The sequence below is a fragment of the Rattus norvegicus genome, chromosome 9 (genome assembly GCF_036323735.1).
Source record: "Rattus norvegicus strain BN/NHsdMcwi chromosome 9, GRCr8, whole genome shotgun sequence".
NCBI classification, from domain to species: Eukaryota; Metazoa; Chordata; class Mammalia; order Rodentia; family Muridae; genus Rattus; species Rattus norvegicus.
Genome location: NC_086027.1, coordinates 64317247 through 64343793, shown reverse-complemented (window position 1 = coordinate 64343793; position 26547 = coordinate 64317247). Strand labels below are relative to the sequence as shown.

The following is a 26547-nucleotide window of genomic DNA, read 5'->3' as shown; positions in this document are numbered from 1 at the left end:
AAAGTGTTCTGATTTGTCCTCTGAAAACGCTGGGGAACACTACCATTGCTGCACTGCTATACCAAAGATCAAGTCAATGAGAGAACTGAGAAATACACTGCTGAACACAGCACAGTTGTACTAAGTCTTTAGTCCAAAAGGTAACTGGTCCAAACTGCTGGGCAGTATGTTCCCAAATCTGATTTAGTAGTGTAAACTGAGGTTGGTAGTTATGCCTCTCCCATCAACACAAGGCAGTACATGAACAATAAATAAGGGAAAGGTTTCAAAATTCATCCTTCTAAAAATTAAAATATGTCCAATGTGATTTATTGTACTTTTGTGTTTTGCTTTTTCTGGGCTTCTTTTGCTTTGTTTCATTTCTTAGTCTTTACTCTTGCAAACATGTCTTGTAATGGGCTTACTTTAGTTTGTAACTGTGCTTGGTTAGGCTACGTGATTGTTCTGTATGCTGCTCTACCCATTTTACCATTTTGTCCTTTTGAATGCAGTTCTTACATTCAACCCATACAATTCTCCTCTCATTGCTATATCTTTTCTTTTTCTTTCTTCCCCATGCCCATTCCATTTTTACTTACTCACTGTAACATTCCAGACCCTAAACTCTGAAAATTCTCCAACTTTCCCTTCCCAGATGTTTTTCCTACCTCAAATTTTTTCCTCAATATAATACTGATACCTATCCTTACCCAGCCTACAGTCACTCCATCTTTATTCTTAGTAACTAATATCCTGGTTATACCATCCTAGCTTATTGATCCTCAACTAGTTCATATTGAAGTTATATTTAACTAGCTAGTGTGATGTTTGTATTGTAGACCTACCCAGTATTTAGGGATTGCTTCTGCAATTAATACTGTACTCTAGGAGTAGTAAAGAGGCACCAAGTGCCCTGAGTACAGACTGAGGATTTAACTCCTGAACTATGTACCTCAATTCTGTTAAATCTAGCCCCCTTTAAATATTATAAATAATTAAAGATTACAGCTGATTTAAAAACTCCATAAATCTTAGTGTGGTAATTAAGAAACATGAAAAACACACAGTACTACACTCCAAAAAAGTGATAATTCCATCAAAAATGGCTCCAAGTGAGGTGAAATTCAAGACAAGTAAAGATAAGAATGTTTAATAAAACAAAACAACATAAAAATAAACTCTAACAAAAGAAAATATAAACTGCTGACCAAAATAAAGTCAGTACAGAATGTGAAAGGAATTTACAAAAAAAAAAAAAAAACGGAAACCATGAAAAACTCAGTAAGGGAAAAAAAACTCAGGGGGAGGTTGGGGAAGGGAACACTCATATAGAAGGGGAGGGGGAAGGGTTAGGGGGATGTTGGCCCAGAAGCCGGGAAAGGGAATAACAATTGAAATGTAAATATGAAATACCCAAGTTAATAAAGATGGAGAAAAAATATGTATTTGATGATGAATATAGGAAATAAATTCTGTCATTAAAAAAAACTCAGTAGGAAACTTTATAAATAGAATGGATTAAATGAAACATAAGAGAAATGAATTAGAATTCTTATATCAACAAAGATAATAAAATATGAATAGAACATGTGAGTCCTATGTAACTAAATTTAAAGATTTACAAATAATCCAGATAGAAAATCTCCAGGCTAAGAGCATAAAAATATTTTTAATAGAATCAAAGCAGAAAACTTCCCAAATGTAGAGAAATAAATGACCACCTGTCTTAGTCTTTTCCTGTAACTGATAAAGACACCCTGACAAGAGTAGAAAGTCTGTTTTGACTCATAGTTCAAGGTTACAGTCCATCATAGTAAGGAAGTCAAGATGGCAGGAACTTAAAGCAGGGAGACACAGCATGTAATTACTAAGAAGAAAGCAATAAATGCCCACTGATAATGGGAGATCTATCTACCTCAATTAATCTAATAAAGATAGTCACACACAGGCCTGACCAGAGGCTATCATATCTAAGCTGATTTCCTCACAGGTGTGTCTAGATGCTTATCTCTAAACTGAGTTTAGATTTGTCAAGGTGACAACACTTCCTGTATTCAAGAGGCACATAAAAACCAAAATGGACAAAAACAGAAAAGTTCTTCGTGTTATAATTAAAACACTAGACATAGAGCATGAAAAATATTGAAAGTCACAAGAGGAAACACCAAGTCACATATAAAGGTGAACATCTCAGCTTTCTTCTACAAAGTCTTTAAAGCCAGGATAATATGGAATGGTATATCTCAAACACTGAAAAAGTTGAAGATAATTAATATTTTGGAAGGAAGCAAAAAACTAAGCACAACCATTATACTACAGGAAAGACTAAACCACACTAGAACAGTGTTAAGGAATAAAAAGAAGGCCAAGCACTAGAACAAGCACAGGAATTAATACACATTTTAACAATAACTTTGAAAATGAATGGACTAAATTCTATAATCAAAAGACACAGAGAGGTAGATTGGATTAAAAAACAGAATCTATTTGTTACCTACAAGATATATATTTATCTAAGATAAATGTAATCCAAGGGTGAGAGGGTGAAAAAGGTTCTCCAAGCAAGTGGAAGTAGGAAGAATATGCTATTCCATATCTGAAGACTTCAGAACAAAATTAGGAGAGATTTAAAAAAATGTTCATGATGATTAAGGAATGAATTCATCAAGAGAAAATGTTCTAAACATATATGCACCACATGCTGATGCACTTGATTTCATAAAACAAGAATTACCAATGTACAAAGACACAGACTAACACAATAATAATGGGTCATTTCAATACACTAGTCTCACTAATAAATCATTCTAACAGAAAATAGAGCAACATCTGACTTAAATGACATCATAAATCAAATTGACCTTGCATTTACAGAACATTCTATTGAAACACTGCAGAACACACATTTTTCTGATTGGCTCATACAGCTTTCTCTTAAATAGATCATGTAATAGGACACAAAGCAAGGCTTATCAAATAAAGGAAAACTGAATTTTTTTGTATTCTGAGCACAGTGGAATAAAGTTAGAAATAAAACAGTTTAGAACTGAAAGACAGTTTATACAATGATGATTGGATCATCAAAAATTAAGGAAATTTGGAGAATTAAAAATGTGAAATCATAACATATGCAAACCTATGAAATAGAATAAAATTATAAAGAGGGAAACTTGTAGCTGAAAATATGAGCATTTAGAATCAGACTTCAGGTAAACACTAATATACCTTGTAGCCATGGGAAAGAATGACAAACCAAAAAAAAGTTAATAGAAGCAAAAATCAAGATCAAGACAGAAATTAATAAAATGGAAATTGGGGTGGGGGGAGAAGAACCAACAACAGTGTTTTAGAAAGAAACAAGATCCATAAGCTCTTAGCCAAGCTAACAAAAAAAAGAGAAGACCCAAATTGACAAAGTTAGATTTAAAACGGAAGAGATTGCAACAGATAATAAATAAATTTCAGCCATTTCAGGACATTTTTAAGGCTTGCATTCCACTAAATTGGGAAAGTGGAAGAAATCATAAATTTGTACACAACATAACAAAGAGAATATTAAAAAAAATAAGCCAGTGTGTAACAGCAACAGTGAGATACAGAAAAAAACAACGAAGAAACTAAGACTAAACTTGTTTCTAAAAGATGATTAGAATGGGGCTGGAGAGATGGCTAGTTAGAGCACTTGCTGCTCTCCCAGAGCAGTTCCTACAACACAAGCATCTATAACTCTAGTTTGAAAGGATCTCACACCCTCTTCTAGCCTCCTAGGACACTGAGCACAGGTGTGCACATTCAAGGCTCATGTGCATAAATTAAAATAAAAATGTAACCCCAAATAATAAAACATCTTAGTAATATAAGACCTGAAACTAAAACCAATAGAAACATTTCAAGGTATTGGCATAGGCAGGCACTTTCTGAATAGGACTGTAGTCATTCAGGAAATAACACCAAAATTTAACAACTGGTATTTCATTAAATTCAAAAGCTTCTGCACAGCAAAAGAAACAATCAAGCGAAGAGATAGTCTGGAGAATAAGAAAAAAAAATCTTTGCTAATTATACATCAGACAGGACTGTTACCTAGAAAATACAAAAAAAAATGAAAGAGCCAAAAGAAAGCAATCTACTCTATAAAAGAGCCAATGAAATGAGAAGACAGTGTTCAAAGTCAAATTACAATTGACCAATAAATGTATAGGAAAATATTTAACCTTGTGTCATCAGAAAAATACAAATAAAAGCTACATTGAGATTCTATCTTATGTCAATCAGAATGATAGTGACTGATAAATCCTGGAAGTGGTGCAGAAAGAAGGCAATCCTTATATACTGAAAAGAGATAAAGAAACTGTAGTTTCCATAAAGAATGAAGCCATGTTATTTGTTGGGAAATTAATGCAACTGGAAATGTGTTAAGCAAATTAAGTCAGTCTTAATGCATATATCATATGCTTTCCTTCATGTATGAACCCTAGACATTATAGATAAATAAGACTCTGAGCACAAAAGCAGACACAAAGACCAAAGAAATAGAAGACCCAGAAATAAGCTCACACATCATGTGATTCCCAACAAAGATCCCAAAAATAATTCACTGGAAAAAAGACAGATTCCATGTAAAAGTATTTGGACAAACAGGGAAGAGAAATTTCTTTCTTTGAAAAACAAAAGTTACTTTGGTGTTAGTGATTAGCCAGAAAGTAGAGCATTTGCTGAGAATGTATGAGGACCTTTCCACTCCAGCACAAAAGTAAACAAACAGTAAACAAAAAATACTATGGTACAGTAGTTATGAGTTGTAAAATGATGATCATGATATCTAACATTATTAACAGGAGTTTACTGTCTAAACAGCACTCATAGTTGGTAGCTGTGTTTTATTTCTTTTTTTTAGAGTTTAGCTTTTGGGTATAATGTACATCATACATGTATCTGTTTTTCTTTTCCTTCTTTTTTTTAAACCTTTGAAAACAGTCTTGCTGTGTCTCCCAGACTGAGCAAGAACTTAATTCTTTTTCCTATGCTTCCTCATTGCTGGGGTTATTTGCATGTCAAAATTAAATACAAGAATTTTTTTTAATCTGGGTTGTATTTTTATTGCTGTTGCTTGGAAAATATACTGGTGGTCATAGTATTTTATTGTAACAATAAATTGTAGCAATAATTAAATAGTAAATGATGGATTTGTAAAGATCTATACAACAAGGATTAGAAATTTTGTATTAAAATATTTTATTGTTGACATTTTTCTACTTTGACTACTCTAAGGCAAAATTTGTGGGTTTTATACATTTTCTACTTTGATTAATCTAATGCAAGGTTTTGGAGTTTAATAAGTTGTTTGTTTTGTTTTTATAAGGAAATTACAGGGCTAAAGATGCATGCAGTGGTGAGCACTTGCCTTGTATGCATAAGGCCTTGATTTTCATCCACAACCTGGAAGAGGGGGAAATAAGAGAGAAATCAAAGATGATTGTTCTGGTCTGAAATCTGTCATATCCCAGTCTTTAGCTCAGACGTGCTTGCATCTCAGTGCTAAAACTGTTTGAAAGCTCCTGAGTTCTCTATTCCTTCAGTCCCCTTCACTTTGAAAAGCAAGGATGACAGGATTAACCTATGGTTCCCATGCTGGTGTAACATACAGAAAGGCTTATTTTATTTCTACAGTGGCCAATATTTTAGAAGTAAAAATGTTAATACAGGTTTAGGGCATATAGTTTAGTGATTTAAAAAAACTCGCATGCCCTAGGTTCGATCCCCAGAACTGCAAAATAAAATTTAGTTTAATGCTCTAAGGAAATGGTAATAATTAATGCATTTATTTAGGTATGGTTTCATCACTTTTGAAACTCAAGAAGATGCACAAAAAATCTTACAAGAGGTAAGTTCTTTCCATGTATTTAATTTCTGGTGAGGAATGTATTTCTTTGAAACTAATTCTTTATGGTATTATAATGGAATAGTACAAGTACAGTGATCCGTGTGTGTGTGTGTGTGTGTGTGTGTGTGAATATCTATATATGTATATATGTGTGTGCATTGTGCATTTTTGTATATATCTTAAGATTGTCCTTGGTCTCTAAGAAACAAAACAGTCTGAAGTCATTCCAAATCATTACAAGAGGATGGTAGTTAAGATATAGTGTGCTTAATGTAATTGCTCATAATAAAAGAACACTCTTCACTGTTCAGCTCCTATGTCAGTTTCTATATCTTGAGATTGTGCTCACAAAGACGCTGCACTTTAAGCACTAACAATTTTTTTCAAGTGTGAAAATATACACAGTGCTAGAATTGCCATGTATTTTGTCTATACCATGTTACTGATCAGCAAGGCCAAACATTTTCAGATTTCCTTCTTAGTGTTAGTGTTAGTGTTTGTTTTGTTTTGTTTGTCTGTTTTTCTTTTTCAGCAGGTTTATATTGTCAAACTCAAAAGGAAAGGAAGGAAGGAAGGAAGGAAGGAAGGAAGGAAGGAAGGAAGGAGAAAGAAGTTTCTTTTTTGTGAAGTACATAATGCTGTACTTCATGGGAATAGAAGGGGGATGACTCCAATCAATTTCCATTCAGAAGTCTCTTGTTTCTACTCTGAGTACATTTCTATCCATCCACAAGGCAACACATTCTAATACCAGGGAATATACAAATAAAATAACATATGTTAAGATTCTTTGGAGAAAAGTAAGAGATGCATAAATCCACTTTTTCAAATTATAAAATGAATCAATTAATAATGATGTGTGTTTTTTAATGAAGCAAATAGTAAAAAAGAAAGAACTATATGTGGAAGACAAATATCATGTGTACATAACTATTTTTCTTTATATTATTACATCCTTTTTCTATATTATTAGGGAGCACCTAATTCTAAGCAAAAGAAATTTTACTTTATATATTAAAATATGAACAAACCAATAAAAAAGATATAGTGTGCTTTATTTGCTTAAACTAGTAGTTTAAGAATATATCTCTATGATGCATAGTTGCTTTTTAATTCCTTAGAAACACTAAGAGTGTAGACTCCTAGAATAAGATTACCTTAGATTATTTACTTCCTTTGAAACACTTTACGTAATCCAAGAATTTTCGTTAATAAAATGGCTGTAGCCTGTAGTTTATTTTGATAGCTTTTAACTTATAGCAAGTATAACATTTAACCTTTTTAGAAAAAAGTAGTTTAAATATATATTATTAATATCATAATTCCTATCTTTAATAGTTTTATATTCTATAAAGTCACAATAGATACTGAATTAGTGAATACTGAACTTCTGATGTTCCTAGTTGAAGATGATACCAAAAGTCCTCTAGTCACAATATTATTGCCACCAATAAGTTAACTTATAACCTGGTTTTATGTGTTTTTATTTAAAGAAGTTATATTAGCAATAATTTGTATTCTCACAAAAACCTGAGAGAAACTATTTAAGAATGGAAAGATTATTTTAGCTCATGGTTTCACAGGTTTCAGCTCATAGCTAGATGATTCTGTAGCAGTGGGTCTTGGAGAAGGCATAACATTCTTGGTTAGTGAATGCTCAGGAAGCAGAGAAAGACAAAGGAAGAGATCCGCAATCAGCTGTAGTTGTCAAGAGCATATGGCCTATGACTTACCTCCTTCAACTAAGCTTTACATTTAAAATTTCCATCACTTTCCAATAATGCTATCAAATTATCAATTCATAAGTAATCTGTTAAGTCAGATCCCTTACCATCTGATCACCTCCTATGATTGGATCTTTCAGTATACTTTATTGGAATGAGGATGGACACTTCATATCCAAGCTATAATAGATACTATATTTAATAATTGTTGAATCATTAACATAAGATTTATGGCCAATAGCACCATATCCATACCTGAATTATAAGCATGTCAACATGTTTTCTCCATAAAGTATATGACAATCTTCTTGTGCTTAAGAGCACTAGTTAGTGCTCCAATACTTGGAAGCCATTTTTTTAAAGCACATATGTGAAAAGAATACCTAAAAGGATACTTGATTATAATATCATAGCTGGAACAAGAATAAAATCATCACTTTGATCTTATGTGGGTACTTCTGTGTTAGACTGCTCACTTTTTCTGTACAAGTCTACTATAACCTTGAAGTAACTATAAATAGTGCTTCAGAAATTGCAAATAAATTTTAGAGAATATATAAGTTGCAAATACACAACCAGCAAGTAATGATTAATACTGCATTACCTGGATTCATAGCTGTAGAACCAAAATAAAGATAGATTATTTGAATCAACTTGTAGCATACTAATTCCCAATACCACATAAACAGGCAATTTGGCACATGCTTACAATCACAGTACTTGAAAGGTAGAGGGAAAAGGATCAGATATCAGGTTTGAAGCCATCCTGCAATCCATAAAACATTATATTTTAAAAAACAAAGAAAAGTCACACAATGTCTGTTAATTTCATACTGGGTTTTGTCACTGGTTTTTACAAATCACTGTGTCAAAATGACGGATTTTTTTCCTTTATTTTAGGCTGAAAAACTTAATTACAAGGATAAGAAACTCAACATTGGTCCAGCAATAAGAAAACAACAAGTAGGGATTCCTCGTATGTATTGAGAACTAATGTATTTTTGAATATTTTGCATAGTCCTTTTGTGAAATATTAGACCCCTATAGACCTTTTATTAAATAACCTATTTGTAATAAATTTATTTTAGCAAAGCTTGTGCTCATATAAATATTTTACCAAAATTAAAATACCTAGTTTTAGGGTATAGGAGAAATGTGCCTGAACAATATTAAGTATATTCTATTAACAACATTTTAGAAGAAAAATATTTTATTTTTAATTAGCATACAAAGTACTGTGTATCATTATAGCATTTTCTTTTTGTTAAGAAATCACTGGGGTTGGGGATTTAGTTCAGCGGTAGAGCGCTTGCCTAACAAGCACAAGACCCTAGGTTCGGTCCCCAGCTCCGAAAAAAAGAAAAAAAAAAAAGAAAGAAATCATACAGTATATTCTGATCACTTTTTACCCTGCCCCACCCAGATCCTCCTCAATCATCCAGCTCTACACTTCATATCTGTCCTATCTCTCTCTTTTTCTCCCCCTCCTTCCCTCCCTCCCACTCTTTCAACGGGTAAATACAGACAATTTTAAAAAACATTATTGTAAAAAGAGTGAAAAAGCACCAGACACACAGGAATAAAACTCATAAAAACAGAGTCAGAAACCATAATATATAAGCAAAAGACAAGATATTTTTAATGCCCCAACAAGTTAATATGAGATCAAAATAAATCTATAAGATGCCATTGAGTTCCTTTTTCATTGTCTATTTACTTCTGGGCATGAGGTCTACTCAGCACCTCTTTTTCCCTTCACACAGACCCCTTTCTGTTCATATGTCCCATACACACACACACACACCCCACATCTAAACATTTAAAGCTGGAATAAGAGAGAGGACAACCATTATCTGCCTTTCTGAATCTGGTTTATCTAACATAGTATAGCATTTTTCATATCTCATAGATTTTTTTCCTGAATTTTTCTGTAATTTCATTTTCTTTGTAGCTGACTAAAATTCTGTGTATTTGTACCCACATTTCACTATCCATTCATCAGTTGATGGATGTCTAGGCTGATTCCTTTGCCTTGCTGTTGTAAATAGAACAGCAATAAAGACCCACCTATTTCACCTCAATCAATCTCTCTCTTTCTCTCTCTCTCTCTCTCTCTCTCTCTCTCTCTCTCTCACACACACACACACACACACACACACACACACACACACACAGAATTCTCTCTCACACACAAATCTATCTACCTATCTATCTATCTCTCTGTATGCATGTGTCTGTGTGTATATACGTCCTGAACTAGAAAAGGAGATGGGGATCCTAGAATAACTGCATCAAGGACTATAGTCATGATTATAATAGCAGAAGTCATAACCAAAGGGAAGGTAGAAACAAAAGAGACTCATAACATAAATAAATGATGCTGGGAATAAACCCAAAAACTTAGTGAAGTGAACCCAAAGTACCTTTAGGAAAATAGAATCTTTCCAACTTCATTGCCTCCATCATTTTTGAACTTTTATAAGTAAGTCCAGCTAAGATATTAGGAACTTTATTATAACATGTGTAGTTTTCAGGTTCTCTCAATTACATAATTTAGGGATCTAGAGAGATGGCTCAGAGATTAAGAACATTGGCTGCTCTTCTAGAGGAACTGTGTTCAAGTACTAGCACTCATATGACAACTCACAACTGCCCATAACTCTAGTTCTAAGGGATCTGACACCGTTGCACAGACACATATCCAGGCAAAACGCCAATCAGTTCTCATAAATAAAAATAAAGTATTTAAATTTTATAATGTATATTTATAAAAATAATTAGGTAATAAGAGTAATATTAATTGTTCCATTAGACTGGTATTAGAATCTGAAGTGGATGATTTTTGATATTTACCTACCTTGTTTTTTACTTAATCCTTATAATCTAATAAAAGCTCTGAGGTACTTTAAAAAATGGGTTCTTCAAAGATATCATAATACATAAAATTTAAAATATTTTACTTTTTAACTATAGCCATATTGAAACCCTAAAATATTTTTCCAAAATGTGTTCAGAAATTACCTGTTCATGAAATTAAATTAAACACTTTTTTTATCCTTCGTTACTTGCTTTAGGTTCTAGTATAATGCCAGCTGCTGGAACAATGTATCTAACCACTTCGACTGGATACCCTTACACTTACCATAATGGTGTTGCTTATTTCCATACTCCAGAAGTAACTTCTGTCCCACCATCTTGGCCTGTAAGTGATTGTCATTTTAGAAGAAATTCTACCAAATATTTTTAAGATAATCTTTTCTGATGTATTTGATGAACTTTTTTACATTTATTATTTGTGTGTCACCAATGAATGTTGAGGTCAGAGTACAATTTGCAAGTGTTGGTTCTCTCCTTCCACCTTTGGGCCTGTGAGCCTTTATCCACTAAGCCATCTCATGGGCCATGATTCTGAAATAGTTAAAACACAAGCAAATAAATATATCTACATCACTACTACAGAGACTTAATAAATGTTACTACTTTGCCATAATAATTGAAGTTCTTTTAAAAGAAAAAATAAAATATGGCAAATTCATGTAAAGTTTCCTTTTTTCCATTCTTCTACCCTTTCTTCTTCAAAATTTCTTCATTTTATATGTTCTTATTACAAATATATCTGCCAGTAAGCAACATAGATAGCTTCTTGAGGAGTCTTTAAACACTATATAAATAATCTGTATTTTAACTTGAATATTATATTTTGAGAGTTAAACTATTGGTACTTTAATACTATGTTAACTCTTACATATCTGTCCACTTATTTTTTTTTATTAACTTGAGTATTTCTTATATACATTTCGAATGTTATTCCCTTTCCCGGGATCCGGGCAAACATCCCCCTCCCCCCTCCCCTTCCTTATGGGTGCACCCCTCCCAACCCTCCCCCCATTGCCGCCCTCCCCCCACCAGTCTAGTTCACTGGGGGTTCAGTCTTAGCAGGACCCAGGGCTTCTCCTTCCACTGGTGCTCTTACTAGGATATTCATTGCTACCTATGAGGTCAGAGTCCAGGGTCAGTCCATGTATAGTCTTTAGGTAGTGGCTTAGTCCCTGGAAGCTCTGGTTGCTTAGCATTGTTGTACATATGGGGTCTCGAGCCCCTTCAAGCTCTTCCAGTTCTTTCTCTGATTCCTTCAACAGGGGACCTATTCTCAGTTCAGTGGTTTGCTGCTGGCATTCGCCTCTGTATTTGCTGTATTCTGGCTGTGTCTCTCAGGAGCGATCTACATCCGGCTCCTGTCGGTCTGCACTTCTTTGCTTCATCCATCTTGTCTAATTGGATGGCTGTATATATATGGGCCACATGTGGGGCAGGCTCTGAATGGGTGTTCCTTCAGTCTCTGTTTTAATCTTTGCCTCTCCCTTCCCTGCCAAGGGTATTCTTTTTCCTCATTTAAAGAAGGAGTGAAGCATTCACATTTTGATCATCCGTCTTGAGTTTCGTTTGTTCTAGGGATCTAGGGTAATTCAAGCATTTGGGCTAATAGCCACTTACCAATGAGTGCATACCATGTATGTCTTTCTGTGATTGGGTTAACTCACTCAGGATGATATTTTCCAGTTCCAACCATTTGCCTACGAATTTCATAAACTCGTTGTTTTTGATAGCTGAGTAATATTCCATTGTGTAGATGTACCACATTTTCTGTATCCATTCCTCTGTTGTAGGGCATCTGGGTTCTTTCCATTTTCTGGCTATTATAAATAAGGCTGCGATGAACATAGTGGAGCACGTGTCTCTTTTATATGTTGAGGCATCTTTTGGGTATATGCCCAAGAGAGGTATAGCTGGATCCTCAGGCAGTTCAATGTCCAATTTTCTGAGGAACCTCCAGACTGATTTCCAGAATGGTTTTACCAGTCTGCAATCCCACCAACAATGGAGGAGTGTTCCTCTTTCTCCACATCCTCGCCAGCATCTGCTGTCACCTGAGTTTTTGATCTTAGCCATTCTCACTGGTGTGAGGTGAAATCTCAGGGTTGTTTTGATTTGCATTTCCCTTATGACTAAAGATGTTGAACATTTCCTTAGGTGTTTCTCAGCCATTCGGCATTCCTCAGCTGTGAATTCTTTGTTTAGCTCTGAACCCCATTTTTTAATAGGGTTATTTGTTTCCCTGCGGTCTAACTTCTTGAGTTCTTTGTATATTTTGGATATAAGGCCTCTATCTGTTGTAGGATTGGTAAAGATCTTTTCCCAATCTGTTGGTTGCCGTTTTGTCCTAACCACAGTGTCCTTTGCCTTACAGAAGCTTTGCAGTTTTATGAGATCCCATTTGTCGATTCTTGATCTTAGAGCATAAGCCATTGGTGTTTTGTTCAGGAAATTTTTTCCAGTGCCTATGTGTTCCAGATGCTTCCCTAGTTTTTCTTCTATTAGTTTGAGTGTGTCTGGTTTGATGTGGAGGTCCTTGATCCACTTGGACTTAAGCTTTGTACAGGGTGATAAGCATGGATCGATCTGCATTCTTCTACATGTTGCCCTCCAGTTCAACCAGCACCATTTGCTGAAAATGCTATCTTTTTTCCATTGGATGGTTTTGGCTCCTTTGTCAAAAATCAAGTGACCATATGTGTGTGGGTTCATTTCTGGGTCTTCAATTCTATTCCATTGGTCTATCTGTCTGTCTCTGTACCAATACCATGCAGTTTTTATCACTATTGCTCTGTAATACTGCTTGAGTTCAGGGATAGTGATTCCCCCTGAAGTCCTTTTATTGTTGAGGATAGCTTTAGCTATCCTGGGTTTTTTGTTATTCCAGATGAATTTGCAAATTGTTCTGTCTAACTCTTTGAAGAATTGGATTGGTATTTTGATGGGGATTGCATTGAATCTGTAGATTGCTTTTGGTAAAATGGCCATTTTTTACTATATTAATCCTGCCAATCCATGAGCATGGGAGATCTTTCCATCTTCTGAGGTCTTCTTCAATTTCTTTCCTCAGTGTCTTGAAGTTCTTATTGTACAGATCTCTTACTTGCTTGGTTAAAGTCACACCGAGGTACTTTATATTATTTGGGTCTATTATGAAGGGTGTCGTTTCCCTAATTTCTTTCTCGGCTTGTTTCTCTTTTGTATAGAGGAAGGCAACTGATTTATTTGAGTTAATTTTATACCCAGCCACTTTGCTGAAGTTGTTTATCAGCTTTAGTAGTTCTCTGGTGGAACTTTTGGGATCGCTTAAATATACTATCATGTCATCTGCAAATAGTGATATTTTGACCTCTTCTTTTCCGATCTGTATCCCCTTGATCTCCTTTTGTTGTCTGATTGCTCTGGCTAGAACTTCAAGAACTATATTGAATAAGTAGGGAGAGAGTGGGCAGCCTTGTCTAGTCCCTGATTTTAGTGGGATTGCTTCAAGTTTCTCTCCATTTAGTTTAATGTTAGCAACTGGTTTGCTGTATGTGGCTTTTACTATGTTTAGGTATGGGCCTTGAATTCCTATTCTTTCCAGGACTTTTATCATGAAGGGGTGTTGAATTTTGTCAAATGCTTTCTCAGCATCTAATGAAATGATCATGTGGTTCTGTTCTTTCAGTTTGTTTATATAATGGATCACGTTGATGGTTTTCCGTATATTAAACCATCCCTGCATGCCTGGGATGAAGCCTACTTGATCATGGTGGATGACTGTTTTGATGTGCTCTTGGATTCGGTTTGCCAGAATTTTATTGAGTATTTTTGCGTCGATATTCATAAGGGAAATTGGTCTGAAGTTCTCTTTCTTTTTCTGGCATTTGTGTTCTCTTAGGGTCTGTATGACATCAGTCCAGGATCTTCTGGCCTTCATAGTTTCTGGCGAAAAGTCTGGTGTGATTCTGATAGGTCTCCCTTTATATGTTACTTGACCTTTTTCCCTTACTGCTTTTAATATTCTTTCTTTATTTTGTGCGTTTGGTGTTTTGACAATTATGTGACGGGAGGTGTTTCTTTTCTGGTCCAGTCTATTTGGAGTTCTGTAGGCTTCTTGTATGTCTATGGGTATCTCTTTCTTTAGGTTAGGGAAGTTTTCTTCTATGATTTTGTTGAAGATATTTACTGGTCCTTTGAGCTGGGAGTCTTCACTCTCTTCTATGCCTATTATCCTTAGGTTTTATCTTCTCATTGAGTCCTGGATTTCCTGTATGTTTTGGACCAGTAGCTTTTTCCGCTTTACATTATCTTTGACAGTTGAGTCAATGATTTCTATGGAATCTTCTGCTCCTGAGATTCTCTCTTCCATCTCTTGAATTCTGTTGGTGAAGCTTGTATCTACAGCTCCTTGTCTCTTCTTTTGGTTTTCTATATCCAGGGTTGTTTCCATGTGTTCTTTCTTGATTGCTTCTATTTCCATTTTTAATTCCTTCAACTGTTTGATTGTGTTTTCCTGGAATTCTTTCAGGGATTTTTGTGTCTCCTCTCTATGGGCTTCTACTTGTTTATTTATGTTTTCCTGGAATTCTTTCAGGGATTTTTGCGATTCTTTCAGGCATTTTTGCGATTCCTCTCTGTAGGCTTCTACTTGTTCTCTAAGGGAGTTCTTCATGTCTTTCTTGAAGTCCTCCAGCATCATGATCAAAAATGATTTTGGAACTAGATCTTGCTTTTCTGGTGTGTTTGGATATTCCATGTTTGTTTTGATGGGAGAATTGGGCTCCGATGGTGCCATGTAGTCTTGGTTTCTGTTGCTTGGGTTCCTGCGCTTGCCTCTCGCCATCAGATATCTCTAGTGTTACTTTGTTCTGCTATTTCTGACAGTGGCTAGACTGTCCTATAAGCCTGTGTGTCAGGAGTGCTGTAGACCTGTTTTCCTCTCTTTCAGTCAGTTATGGGGACAGAATGTTCTGCTTTCGGGCGTGTAGTTTTTCCTCTCTACAGGTCTTCAGCTGTTCCTGTGGGCTTGTGTCTTGAGTTCACCAGGCAGCTTTCTTGCAGCAGAAAATTTGGTCTTACCTGTGGTCCTGAGGCTCAAGTTCGCTCGTGGGGTGCTGCCCAGGGGCTCTCTGCAGCGGCAGCAACCAGGAAGACCTGTGCCGCCCCTTCCGGGAGCTTCAGTGCACCAGGGTTCCAGATGGTCTTTGGCTTTTTCCTCTGGCGTCCGAGATGTGTGTGCAGGGAGCAGTCTCTTCTGGTTTCCCAGGCTTGTCTGCCTCTCTAAAGGTTTAGCTCTCCCTCCCACGGGATTTGGGTGCAACTGTTTATCCGGTCTGTTTCTATCAGGTTCCGGCGGTGTCTCAGGCAGGGGTCCTGCCGCTCCTGGGCCCTCCCCCACGGGAGCCCAGAGGCCTTATACAGTTTCCTCTTGGGCCAGGGATGTGGGCAGGGGTGAGCAGTGTTGGTGGTCTCTTCCGCTCTGCAGCCTCAGGAGTGCCCACCTGACCAGGCGGTTGGGTCTCTCTCTCACCGGGTCTGGGAGCAGAGAGCTGCTGCGGGCCGGGATCCGCGGGTGTGGGACTTCCGGTAAACACAGAATGTGCCCGGTCCTAGAGAAATTCTGCTTCCCTGTGTCCCAAGCTCACCAGGCAGCTTTCTTGCAGCAGAAAATTTGGTCTTACCTGTGGTCCCGAGGCTCAGGTTTGCTCGTGGGGTGCTGCCCAGGGGCTCTCTGCAGCGGCAGCAACCAGGAAGACCTGTGCCACCCCTTCCGGGAGCTTCAGTGCACCAGGGTTCCAGATGGTCTTTGGCTTTTTCCTCTGGCGTCTGAGATGTGTGTGCAGGGAGCAGTCTCTTCTGGTTTCCCAGGCTTGTCTGCCTCTCTGAAGGTTTAGCTCTCCCTCCCACGGGATTTGGGTGCAGAGAACTGTTTATCCGGTCTGTTTCTTTCAGGTTCTGGCGGTGTCTCAGGCAGGGGTCCTGCCCCTCCTGTCCACTTATTTTAATATTTTATAATACTCTATTTTTTTGGTATGATCATTTTTGTATTCCTCTAGTCATAGACATTTTTAACTTTTTCTACAATTAAGGCTATATAGAACAGCCAGATCTTGTATGTAAGCTCCTGTAGGACAATGATTTTCAAAGTTTTTCCTCACATCCCTCTAGATTAAGTAATCAAAAATTATGAATATATTCAGTTTAAATGTCACATGTATGTCATATATTTTAGATTTACTAGAAATATATCTATCAACACTTTGTACCTGTATATTTGCCTTTATTTTAATAACTGAAAATATCTGCTTAACAGTTTAGTTAACTAAGTTAACAAAATTAGTTGCTTAATTAACTACATGAAACACTATTAGAATATTCTGACTTTATTGTTAAACTCAGATATATGAATTATTATGTACCCATGGGATCCATATATTAATTTGTTTGTTCTTTGGATGAGATAAGGTACTATTTTACCTTTAATAGTTGTGCTTTGTTTCTTCTTATTTTTCATAATATTAACTTCTTTAATTGTGTATTTCATGCCTGGATTTTTTTTCACCCCAAAGCAAAGCATTATAGCAAGATCTCTAGTGAGTCAGAGGCATGCCTTTTTTAAGAAAAGAATGATGATAAATATGGTAGAAAATATTTAATCTCAATCAGGGAGTTCTAGCCCTGATCTTTGATCTTTATTTTATATATTCTTATTACAAATATATCTGCTAGTAAGCAACCCAGATAAAAAAACACATTTTTTAATTTAATTTAATTTTTTATTTATTCACTTTATATCCCACTCACTGCCACCCCTGTCACCCCCTCCCACAATCCCATCCCCATCTCCTTCTCCTCTGGGCAGGCGCCTCCCCACCCGCACCCCGGGCTGAAGCTCTGTGCTTCCTTTCCCACTAAGGCCAGACAAGGCAGCCCAGCTAGAAGAATATATCCATGTACAGGCAACAGCTTTTGGACCAGCCCCTGCTCTAGTTGTGACATGAAGGTCAAACTGAAGATCTGCAAAATGTGTGTAGAGAAGCCTAAGTCCAGCCTGTGTATGTTCTTTGGTTGGTTGTTCTTTCTCTAACCCCAAGGGTCCAGAGTAGTTGACTCTGCTGCTCTTCTTGTGGTGTTCCTAACCCCTTCAGAACCTGTAATCCTTCCTCCTATTCTTCCATAAGAGTCCCCAAGCTCCATCCACTGTTTGACTCTGGGTGTCTGTATCTGTCTGAGTCAGCTGCTGGGTGGAGCCTCACAGTGGACAACATGTAAGCATAGCAGACTATGTTTAATGCTTGCCCATGAGATGGGTCTCAAGTTGGGCCAGTTATTACTTGGCCATTCCCTTAGTCTCTGCCCCCTCCCCCATGCTTGCATTACTTGTAGACAGGATATATTTTGGGTTGAAAGTTTTGTGGGTAGGTTGGTGTCTCTATTGTTCCACTAGGTTTCCTGCTTGGCTACAGGAGGTAGCCTCTTCAGGTTCTATATCCCCAGTATAGTGAGTCACAGCTAAGGTCATTCCTATTGATTCTTAGCACCTTCCTTATCCCTGGTTCAGAAATGTCATATCTTGGTAGGACTTGGTTGTTTTCTTCCATTGGAAGCATGCATGGCAACTTCTGGTCCCAGGAAAGCTTAAACTCAGGAAGGAAGGAGGCTTTCAGGTCAGATCCACCTTTGGACCCTGTGTCTACAGTGTGTAGTATCTTCAGCAATAGGGATTTATCTCATACCTTGAACAGTCAAAGGCATTATCAATAGCCCACAATATTCTTAGAGTTTCTTGGACAACCTTGACCAATAACTCAGAAGAGGGCTTTTCATGACTGGTATTTGGGTTTCTATTAAATGGTGTTTGGCTCCGGGAGGGAACATTATCAGCCTAAATGGAAATATATCATTAATACATATGTATCTGTGCGTGTATATACTGATTTATATATTATATTTATTTTAGGTAGTATGATTTTTATTTTAGGTAGTATATTTATTTTTAGGTAGTTTGTGACTAGTATGATTTCTTAGAGCCTTTTCAGCCATCCTTACTGTTATTTTGCCCTTCTTATTTTTCTCCCACATCCTTAGACTCCCCTCCTTTAACATTTTCCCCTTCAGATAATGTGTACCTGATGTTCCCTGCTCTATTGTTACCTCTCATCTCCAGCAATTGTCTATTTTTACTTTGCTGGTTTCTGCAGTTACTTTGGGTTATAAACGCACATCTGGAGATTTGAAGCCAGTAGCCTTAAATGAAAGAGAATGTGCTATTTGTTTTTCTGAGTCTAGATTACCTCACTCAATATGATCCTTTTATAATTCCATTTCTTTACCTGCAAAGTTTATGACTTTATTTTTCTTTATAGCTAAATAGTATTATAGTACCACATTTCATTATCAGTTTTTCTGTGGTAGGACAGGTTACTTCCATTCCCTAGCTGTTGTGAAGAGAGCAGCAATAAACATGACTAAGTATGAAGTAGGGTGTGGAGTCCTTTGGACATACAACAGTGAGTGATATAGCTGAGTCGTATGGTAGATTTATTGTTAACTTTTTGATAATTCTCCATACTGATTTCTATAGTGACTGTACCATCGTGCAGTCAAACCATCAGTGAATGAGGATTCCTTTTTCCTCATATCCTCTCCAGATTTTGCTGTAGGTCATTTTGTTGATCTTTGCCACTCTGACTGAGGTAAGATAAAGTCTCAAAAGTTGTTTTGATTTTCATTTCTGTATTTACTAGGGATGACAAACATTTTTTGAGATGTTTTTGGCCTGTTTGTTTCTTCTTTGAGAGCTCTCTGTTCAGTCTCAGACTCAATTTTTAAGTGGGTGTAGTTTGTTTGTTTGTTTATTTTATATACACTGGTGTTTTGCCTGAATATATGACTATGTGAAGGTATCATATCCCCTGGAGCTGGAGTTAAACACATTTGTGAGCTGCCATGTGGGTGCTGGTAATTGAACCCAGATGCTCTAGAAGAGCAGGCAGTGCTCTTAGCTTTGAGCTCTATCTAGCTAATATATAATATTGAAATCTGGAATGGTAGTTCCTTCTAGTATTCTTTTTGCTGAGAATTTTGGCTATTTGGAGATTTTTATGATTCCATATGAATTTTACGTTAATTTTTTTTCTATTTTTGTGGAGAATGAAATGTGAATTTTGATTTGGATTCTGTTTAATCATAAGTGGATTTTGGTAAAATTATTATTTTCACAATATTAATTTTACAAATCTACAAGTTTGATGTCTTTTCATTTTCTAGTGCCTTTATCTCTCTTCTTTAGAGGTCTAAAGTTCTCACTATAAAAGTTCTTCAGTTCCTTGGATAGGTTTATTCCTATATACTTTTTCTTTGAGGCGTTTGTGAATGGGAATGTATCTATGATCTCTTTCTTTGTATGTTTATTGTTTCTATATAAAAAAAAAGCTATTGATTTGTACCAGTTGATTCTGTATCTTGCCACACTAGTAAATTTATTTATTATTTCTACAAAATTTCCAGCAGAAGTTTTGTGATTTCTTAAGACACCCACAAATATAGTTTCTTGAACTAATACTTATAGCACCATCTTGAAAGGGGTGAGAACAATAGCCAGCCTTGTCACATTCCTAACGTTAGTGGCATTACCTCAATATTTTCTCTAGGATGATTTTGGCTGTGGTATTCTCATGTATAGCTTTCATTATGTTGAACTGTGTTCCCTCTGATTGTATATTCTCTAGAACTTTTATCATGAGAGCATAATGGATTTCATCAAAGGTTATTCTGTACCTTCTGAGATGTTTATGTGATTTTCATCTATAAGTCCATTTATGGTGATTCATTACATGTTTATTTGACTGTGTTGAAACATCCCTGCATTTCAAGAATAAAGATGACTTGATAATGGTGAATGATCTTTTGGGTGTATTTTTATGGTATGCTTACAAGTATATAATTGAACTTTTTTAATCTATGCTCATTAGATATATAATAGTTTTCTTTTTTGTATGTATGCCTTTGCCTAATTGGGGATATTATAGTAACATGGCTTCATAGAAAGAGTTGGGAGTGTTCCTTCTGTTTCTACCTTTTAAAATAGATTAAGAAATATTAAATCCTCTGATCTCCATCTGCACCCCAGACTCAACCCTGTGGCACAGCTCCCCATACCCAAATCCCACACTGAATCCCAAGAGTGCTGACACTCCTAAGTTGACAGGTGAGATCAACACTTTTGCCCCAATAACTGGACAAAGAACAACCCTCGAAGAGACCACACAGCACCTAGAGATCCTACAGGTTTCAATCAGCATCCCAGAGTTAACCCTATAGCACAGTTCTTCACACACAATCCTGCCTGGAAAGAACTGGTCTCCTAGGAGTGCTGACATACATAAGACCATAGGCTCACAGGAGAGACAGACTCCAGTCAGAAACAGCAGGACCAACTAACAGTAGAGATAACCAGATGGCTAGAGACAAACACAAGATCCTAAGCAAAAGTAACCAAGACTACTTGGCATCATCAGAACCAAGTTCTCCCACCACAACAAATGCTGGATACCCCAACACACTGGAAAAGCAAGATTCATATTTAAAACCATATCTCATGATGATGATAGAGAACTTTTAAGAAGGACATAAAGAACTCCCTTTGCAATCTACAGACCATAGGAAGCTCAAGAAGAAGGATGACCAAAATGCAGATGCTCCCACTCCTTCTTAAAAGGGGGAAAAATATTTATAAGAGGGGATATGGAAGCAAAGTTTAGAGCAGCGATTCAAGGAATGGCGATTCACAGCCTGACCCATACGTGGCCCATATATATACAGCCACCAAAACTAGATAAGATTGATGAAGCTAAAAAATGCATGTGGAAAGGGACTGGATATAAATCTCTCCTGAAAGACACATCAAAAGCATGTTCAATACAGAGGTCAATGCTAGCAGCAAACCACTGAACTTTGAATTTAACACCACAATAAACTAATTTGGTGATTAATTAAAAAATAAAAAGAACTCCCTTAAAGAAATACAGGAGGACACAGGTAAACAGGTAGAAGCCCTTATAGAGGAAACACAAAAATCCTGTAAGGAATTACAGAAAAATATAACCAAACAATTGAAGGAATTGAACAAAACCATCCAGGATCTAAAAATGAAAACAAAAACAATAAAGCACAAAGGGAGACAACCCTGGAGATAGAAAACCTAGGAAAGAGATCAGGAGTCATAGATGCAGACATCACCAATAGAATACAAAAGATTGAAGAGACAATCTCGGGGGCAGAAGATACCATAGAAAGCATTGACACAATAGTCAAAGAAAATGCAAAAAGCTCCTAACCCAAAACATCCAGGAAAACAAGGACACAATGAGAAGACCAAACCTAAGAATAATAGGTATAAAAGACAGCAAAGATCCCCAACTCAAAGGGCCAGTAAATATCTTCAACAAAAATCATAGAAGAAAACTTCCCTAACCTAAAGAAAGAGATGCCCATGAATATACAAGAAGCCTACAGAACTCCAAATAGATTGGACCAGAAAAGCAATTCCTCCTGTCACATAATAGTCAAAACAACAAATGCACAAAATAAAGAGTATTAAAAGCAGTAAGGGAAAAAGGTCAAGTACCACATAAAAGCAGACCTATCAGAATTAGAACAGACTTCTCACCAGAAACTATGAAAGCCAGAAGATCCTGAGCAGATGTCATGCAGACCCTAAAAGAACACAAATGCCAGCCCAGGCTACTCTATCCAGCAAAACTCTCAATTAACATATATGAAGAAACCAAGATATTTCAAGACAAACCAAATTTATACAATATCTTTCCACAAATCCAGCCCTACAAAGGATAGTAGATGGAAAACTCCAACACAAGGAGGGAAACTACACCCTAGAAAAAGGAAGAAAGTAATCTTGCAACAAACCCAAAAGAAGATAGTCACAGAAACATAATTCTGCCTCTGACAACAAAAATAAGAGGAAGCAACAATCAGTTTTCCTTAATATTGCTTAACATCAGTGGACTCAACTCTTCAATAAAAAGGCAGATAACTAGCAGACTAGATACGTAAACAGGACCCAGCATTTTACTGCATACAGGAAACACACCTCAGTGACAAAGACAGACACTACTACAGAGTAAAAGGTTGGAAAAATATTTCCAAGCAAATGGTCCTAAGAAACAAGCTCAAGTAAAAATTGTAATATCAAATAAAATCTACTTTCAACCAATAGTTATGAAAAAAGATAAGGAAGGACACTTCATACTCATCTAAGGAAAAATCTACCAAATGAACTCTCAATTCTGGACATCTATGCTCCAAATCCAAGGGCAACCACATTGATAAAACTTTACTCAAACACACATTTGCCTAAGAATTTTATGAAGTCATTGTATTTAATAGCTGAGTAGTACTTCATTGTAAATATACCACATTTTCTGTATCCATTCCACTCTTGAACGACATCTGGGATCTTTTGAGCTTCTGGATATTATAAATAAGCCTGCTATGAACATAGTGGAACATATTGGAGCATCTTTTGGGTATATGCCCAGGAGTGGTACAGCTGGGTCCTCAGGTAGTGCAATGTCCAATTTTCTGATGAACCACCAGACTGATTTCCAGAGTGGTTGTACCAATTTTCGATTCCACCAACAATGGAGAAGTGTTCCTCTTTCTCCACATCCTCACCAGTATCTGTTGTCATCTGAGTTTTTTATCTTATCCATTCTGTCTGGTGTGAGGGAAATGCAAATCAAAACAATCTCAGGGTTTTGATTTGCATTTCCCTGATGAATAAGGATGTTGAGCATTTCTTTAGGTACTTCTCAGCCATTAGATATTCTTCAGCTGAGAATTCTTTGTTTAGCTCTGTACCACACTTTTTAATAGGGTTATTTGGCTATCTGGGGTCTAACTTCTTGAGTTCCTTGTATATTTTAGATATTAGCCCTCTATCAGATGCAGGATTGGTAAAGATCTTTCCCAATCTGTTGGTTGCTGTTTTGTCCTGACAGTGTCCTTTGCCTTACAGACGCTTTCCAGTTTTATGAGGTCCCACTTGTTGATTCTTGATCTTAAAGCATAAGCCATTGGTGTTTTGTTCAGGAAATTTTCTCCAGTGTCCATGTGATCAAGACTCTTCCCCACTTTTTCTTCTATTAGTTTGAGTGTATCTGGTTGTATGTGGATGCCCTTGATACACTTGGATTTAAACTTTGTACAGGGGGGTAAGAATGGATTAGATTTGCATTCTACATACTGACCTCCAGTTGAACCAGCACCATTTGTTGAAAATGCTATCTTTTTTCCACTGGATAGTTTTAGCTCCTTTTTCAAAGATGAAGTGACCATAGGTGTGTGGGTTCATTTCTGTGTCTTCAATTCTATTCCATTATTCTACCTGCCTGTCTGTCTCTATACCAGTACCATGCAGTTTTTATCATAATTGTTTTGTAATACAGCTTGAGGTCAGAGATGTTAATTCCCCAGTTCTTTTATTGTTGAGAATAGTTTTCACTATCATGGGTTTTTGGTTATTCCAAATAAATTTGAAAATTGCTCCTTCTAAGTCTGTGAAGAATTAAGTGCGAATTTTTATCAGGATTGCATTGAATCTGTAGATTGCTTTAAGTAAGATGGCCATTTTTACTATATTAATCCTGCCAGTCCATAAGCATGGGAGGTCTTCCATCTTCTGAGATCTTCAATTTCTTTCTTCAGGGACTTGATGTTCTTGTCAAACAGATCTTTAATTTGCTTAATTAAGTCACACCAAGGGCTTTTATATTAATTGTGGCTATTGTAAAGGGTGTAGTTTCCCTAATTTCTTTCTCAACCTCTTTATCCTTTGAGTAGAGGAAGGCTACTGATTTGTTTGAGTTAATTTTATATCCAGCTACTTTGCTGAAGTTGTTTATCAGCTGTAGGAGTAGTATGGTGGAATTTTGGGGGTCATTTAAGTATACTATCATATCATCTGCAATATGATAGTTTGACTTCTTCCTTTCCAATTTCTATCCCTTTGACATACTATTGTTATCTAATTGCTCTGGCTAGGATTTCAAATACTATATTGAATAAGTAGGGAGAGAGTGGGCAGCCTTGTCTCATCCCTGGTTTTAGTGGGATTGCTTCAAGTTTTTCTCCATTTAGTTTGATGTTGTCACTGGTTTTGCTCTACAATGCTTTTACTATGTTTAAGGATGGGCCTTGAATTCCTGATCTTTCTAAGACTTTTATCATGAAGGGTTGTTGTATTTTGTCAAAGGCTTTTTCAGCCTCTAATGAGATGATCATGTGGGTTTTCTTTGAATTTGTTTATATAGTGGATTATGTTGATGGATTTTCGTATATTGAACCATCCCTCCATCCCTGGGATGAAGCCTACTTGATCATGGTGAATGATTGTTTTGATGTGCTCTTGGATTCGGTTTGCAAACATTTTTATTGAATATTTTGGCATTGATATTCATAAGGGCAATGGATCTGAAGTTCTCTTTCCTTGTTGAGTCTTTGTGTGGTTTAGGTATAAGCATAATTGTGGCTTGATAGAAATAATTGGTTAATGTTTCTATTTTGTGGAATAGTTTGAAGAGTATTGGTATTAGGTCTTCTTTGAAGGTTTGATAAAATTCTGCACTAAACCCATATTGTCCTGGACTTTTTTTTGGCTGGGAGACGTTTAATGACTGCTTCTATTTCTTTGGGGATTATGGGACTGCTTCTGCTTTCTACAGTAGAAATAGGTCATGATTCTTAATTCAGGTGCCATTTTTTTCTATATGTCTTCATAGACTTTATTTTCATACCCCTTGGAGGTGGTAAGTTTCAGATAAAGAAACTTTGCTTGTAGTTGTTTCAATATTACTATGGAAGTAAAGTCACGTAGGAAAACTGGTGATTTTAATAAGTAGGTTAAAAAAAAGTTGGTAACAATAGTAACAAGAGGAAGAAAAAATAATGTTTTAATCAGTAACCAAAGCTTACTGAGCTTATGTGATAATTCAATATCAAATTATTATGAAGGGTGTTTTCTAAAGTAAATTTTGTTTTCTTCCACAGTCACGTTCCATATCTAGTTCTCCTGTAATGGTGGCTCAGCCAGTTTATCAACAGCCTGCATATCACTACCAGGTAGGCATTGAGTTTACTAGAACCTCTGGGCTGAGAGACCTAGGGAAATGGCTCAGTACATTTACTGCTCAAAGACCTCAGTGTGTGGCTGTGTCCTTGTAACCTGGTATTGCAGGGACAGAGACAGACAGATTCTTGAGCTCACTTGCTGGCCAATCTGGCTATCAGAGATACTGCCTTAAAAAAAAGAGAAAGATGTCTTACCCCATAGCCTCCTCATATGTACACACAGATAACACACGCACACGCACGCATGCACGCACGTGCGCGCGCACACACACACACACACACACACACACACACACACACACATCTCTGTACTGAGAAAGTAGCTCTAGAATAAAGTGAATGCTTAGCATGTAGGAGGAACAGGGTTTGAACCCTAGTATGGAATTTTCAAAAGTTCAATATTTCAGGTATAGATTTTGTTTTTTTTTCTTTTATGTGCAAAGACTAATTTGGAAATGATAGTAGTTAAGTCTTGAAAAGGGATGAATTTGCTTCCTTTCCACAAATGCAATGAATTCAATTCTCATCTGTTCAAAATTTATTCTAAAACTTTTTTAATAGGCTAGGATAGTGCTCAATGGTAGGATGCTTTCATCTATAGTGCCCTGGGTTCCATTTCCAGCACCACACAAACAAAAATCTTTACCAGTAATTCACAAAGCCATATACAGGCATTGAACTTTTTATATTGCTTTTAATTGTGATTGTTACATATAACACAGTATATATTGAAATGATCAATGTATGTTATGATAAGTTAAGTATTTTGGTGGCCTCCTTTAGTTAACCAGCACTCAACTTCAATTCTAGTCAGAGATTGGGAATGAAAGAACTATGATATAATGTCAGATCATTTTAATTTTTGACAAGGTCAACAATGATGTCTAGACAAAATTTTGGTAACAACTTACTCTTATAAAGAAAGTCTTATTGATATAGCCATATTATTTATGT

At 36.4% G+C, this 26547-nt stretch overlaps 1 protein-coding gene across 13 annotated transcripts in view; it reads left to right on the top strand.

Moving 5' to 3' along the window:
- The window catches only part of Boll (boule homolog, RNA binding protein), a 128984-nt gene that overhangs the window by 10601 nt on the left and 91836 nt on the right, over positions 1 to 26547 (top strand). For 12 of the 13 annotated variants that reach the window (XR_001839681.3, XR_005488953.2, XM_006244941.5 and 9 more), the window contains exons 4-7: positions 5809 to 5863; positions 8488 to 8563; positions 10662 to 10789; positions 25513 to 25584. Coding sequence is in view for 11 of the 13 variants with exons in the window: in XM_006244941.5 (XP_006245003.1) it covers positions 5809 to 5863; positions 8488 to 8563; positions 10662 to 10789; positions 25513 to 25584 (331 nt within the window). In the remaining 2 variants the exon portion in view is untranslated. Of the gene's footprint in view, positions 1 to 5808; positions 5864 to 8487; positions 8564 to 10661; positions 10790 to 25512; positions 25585 to 26547 lie in introns of those variants that run through there. The other variant, XM_039084086.2, reaches the window with a different exon arrangement.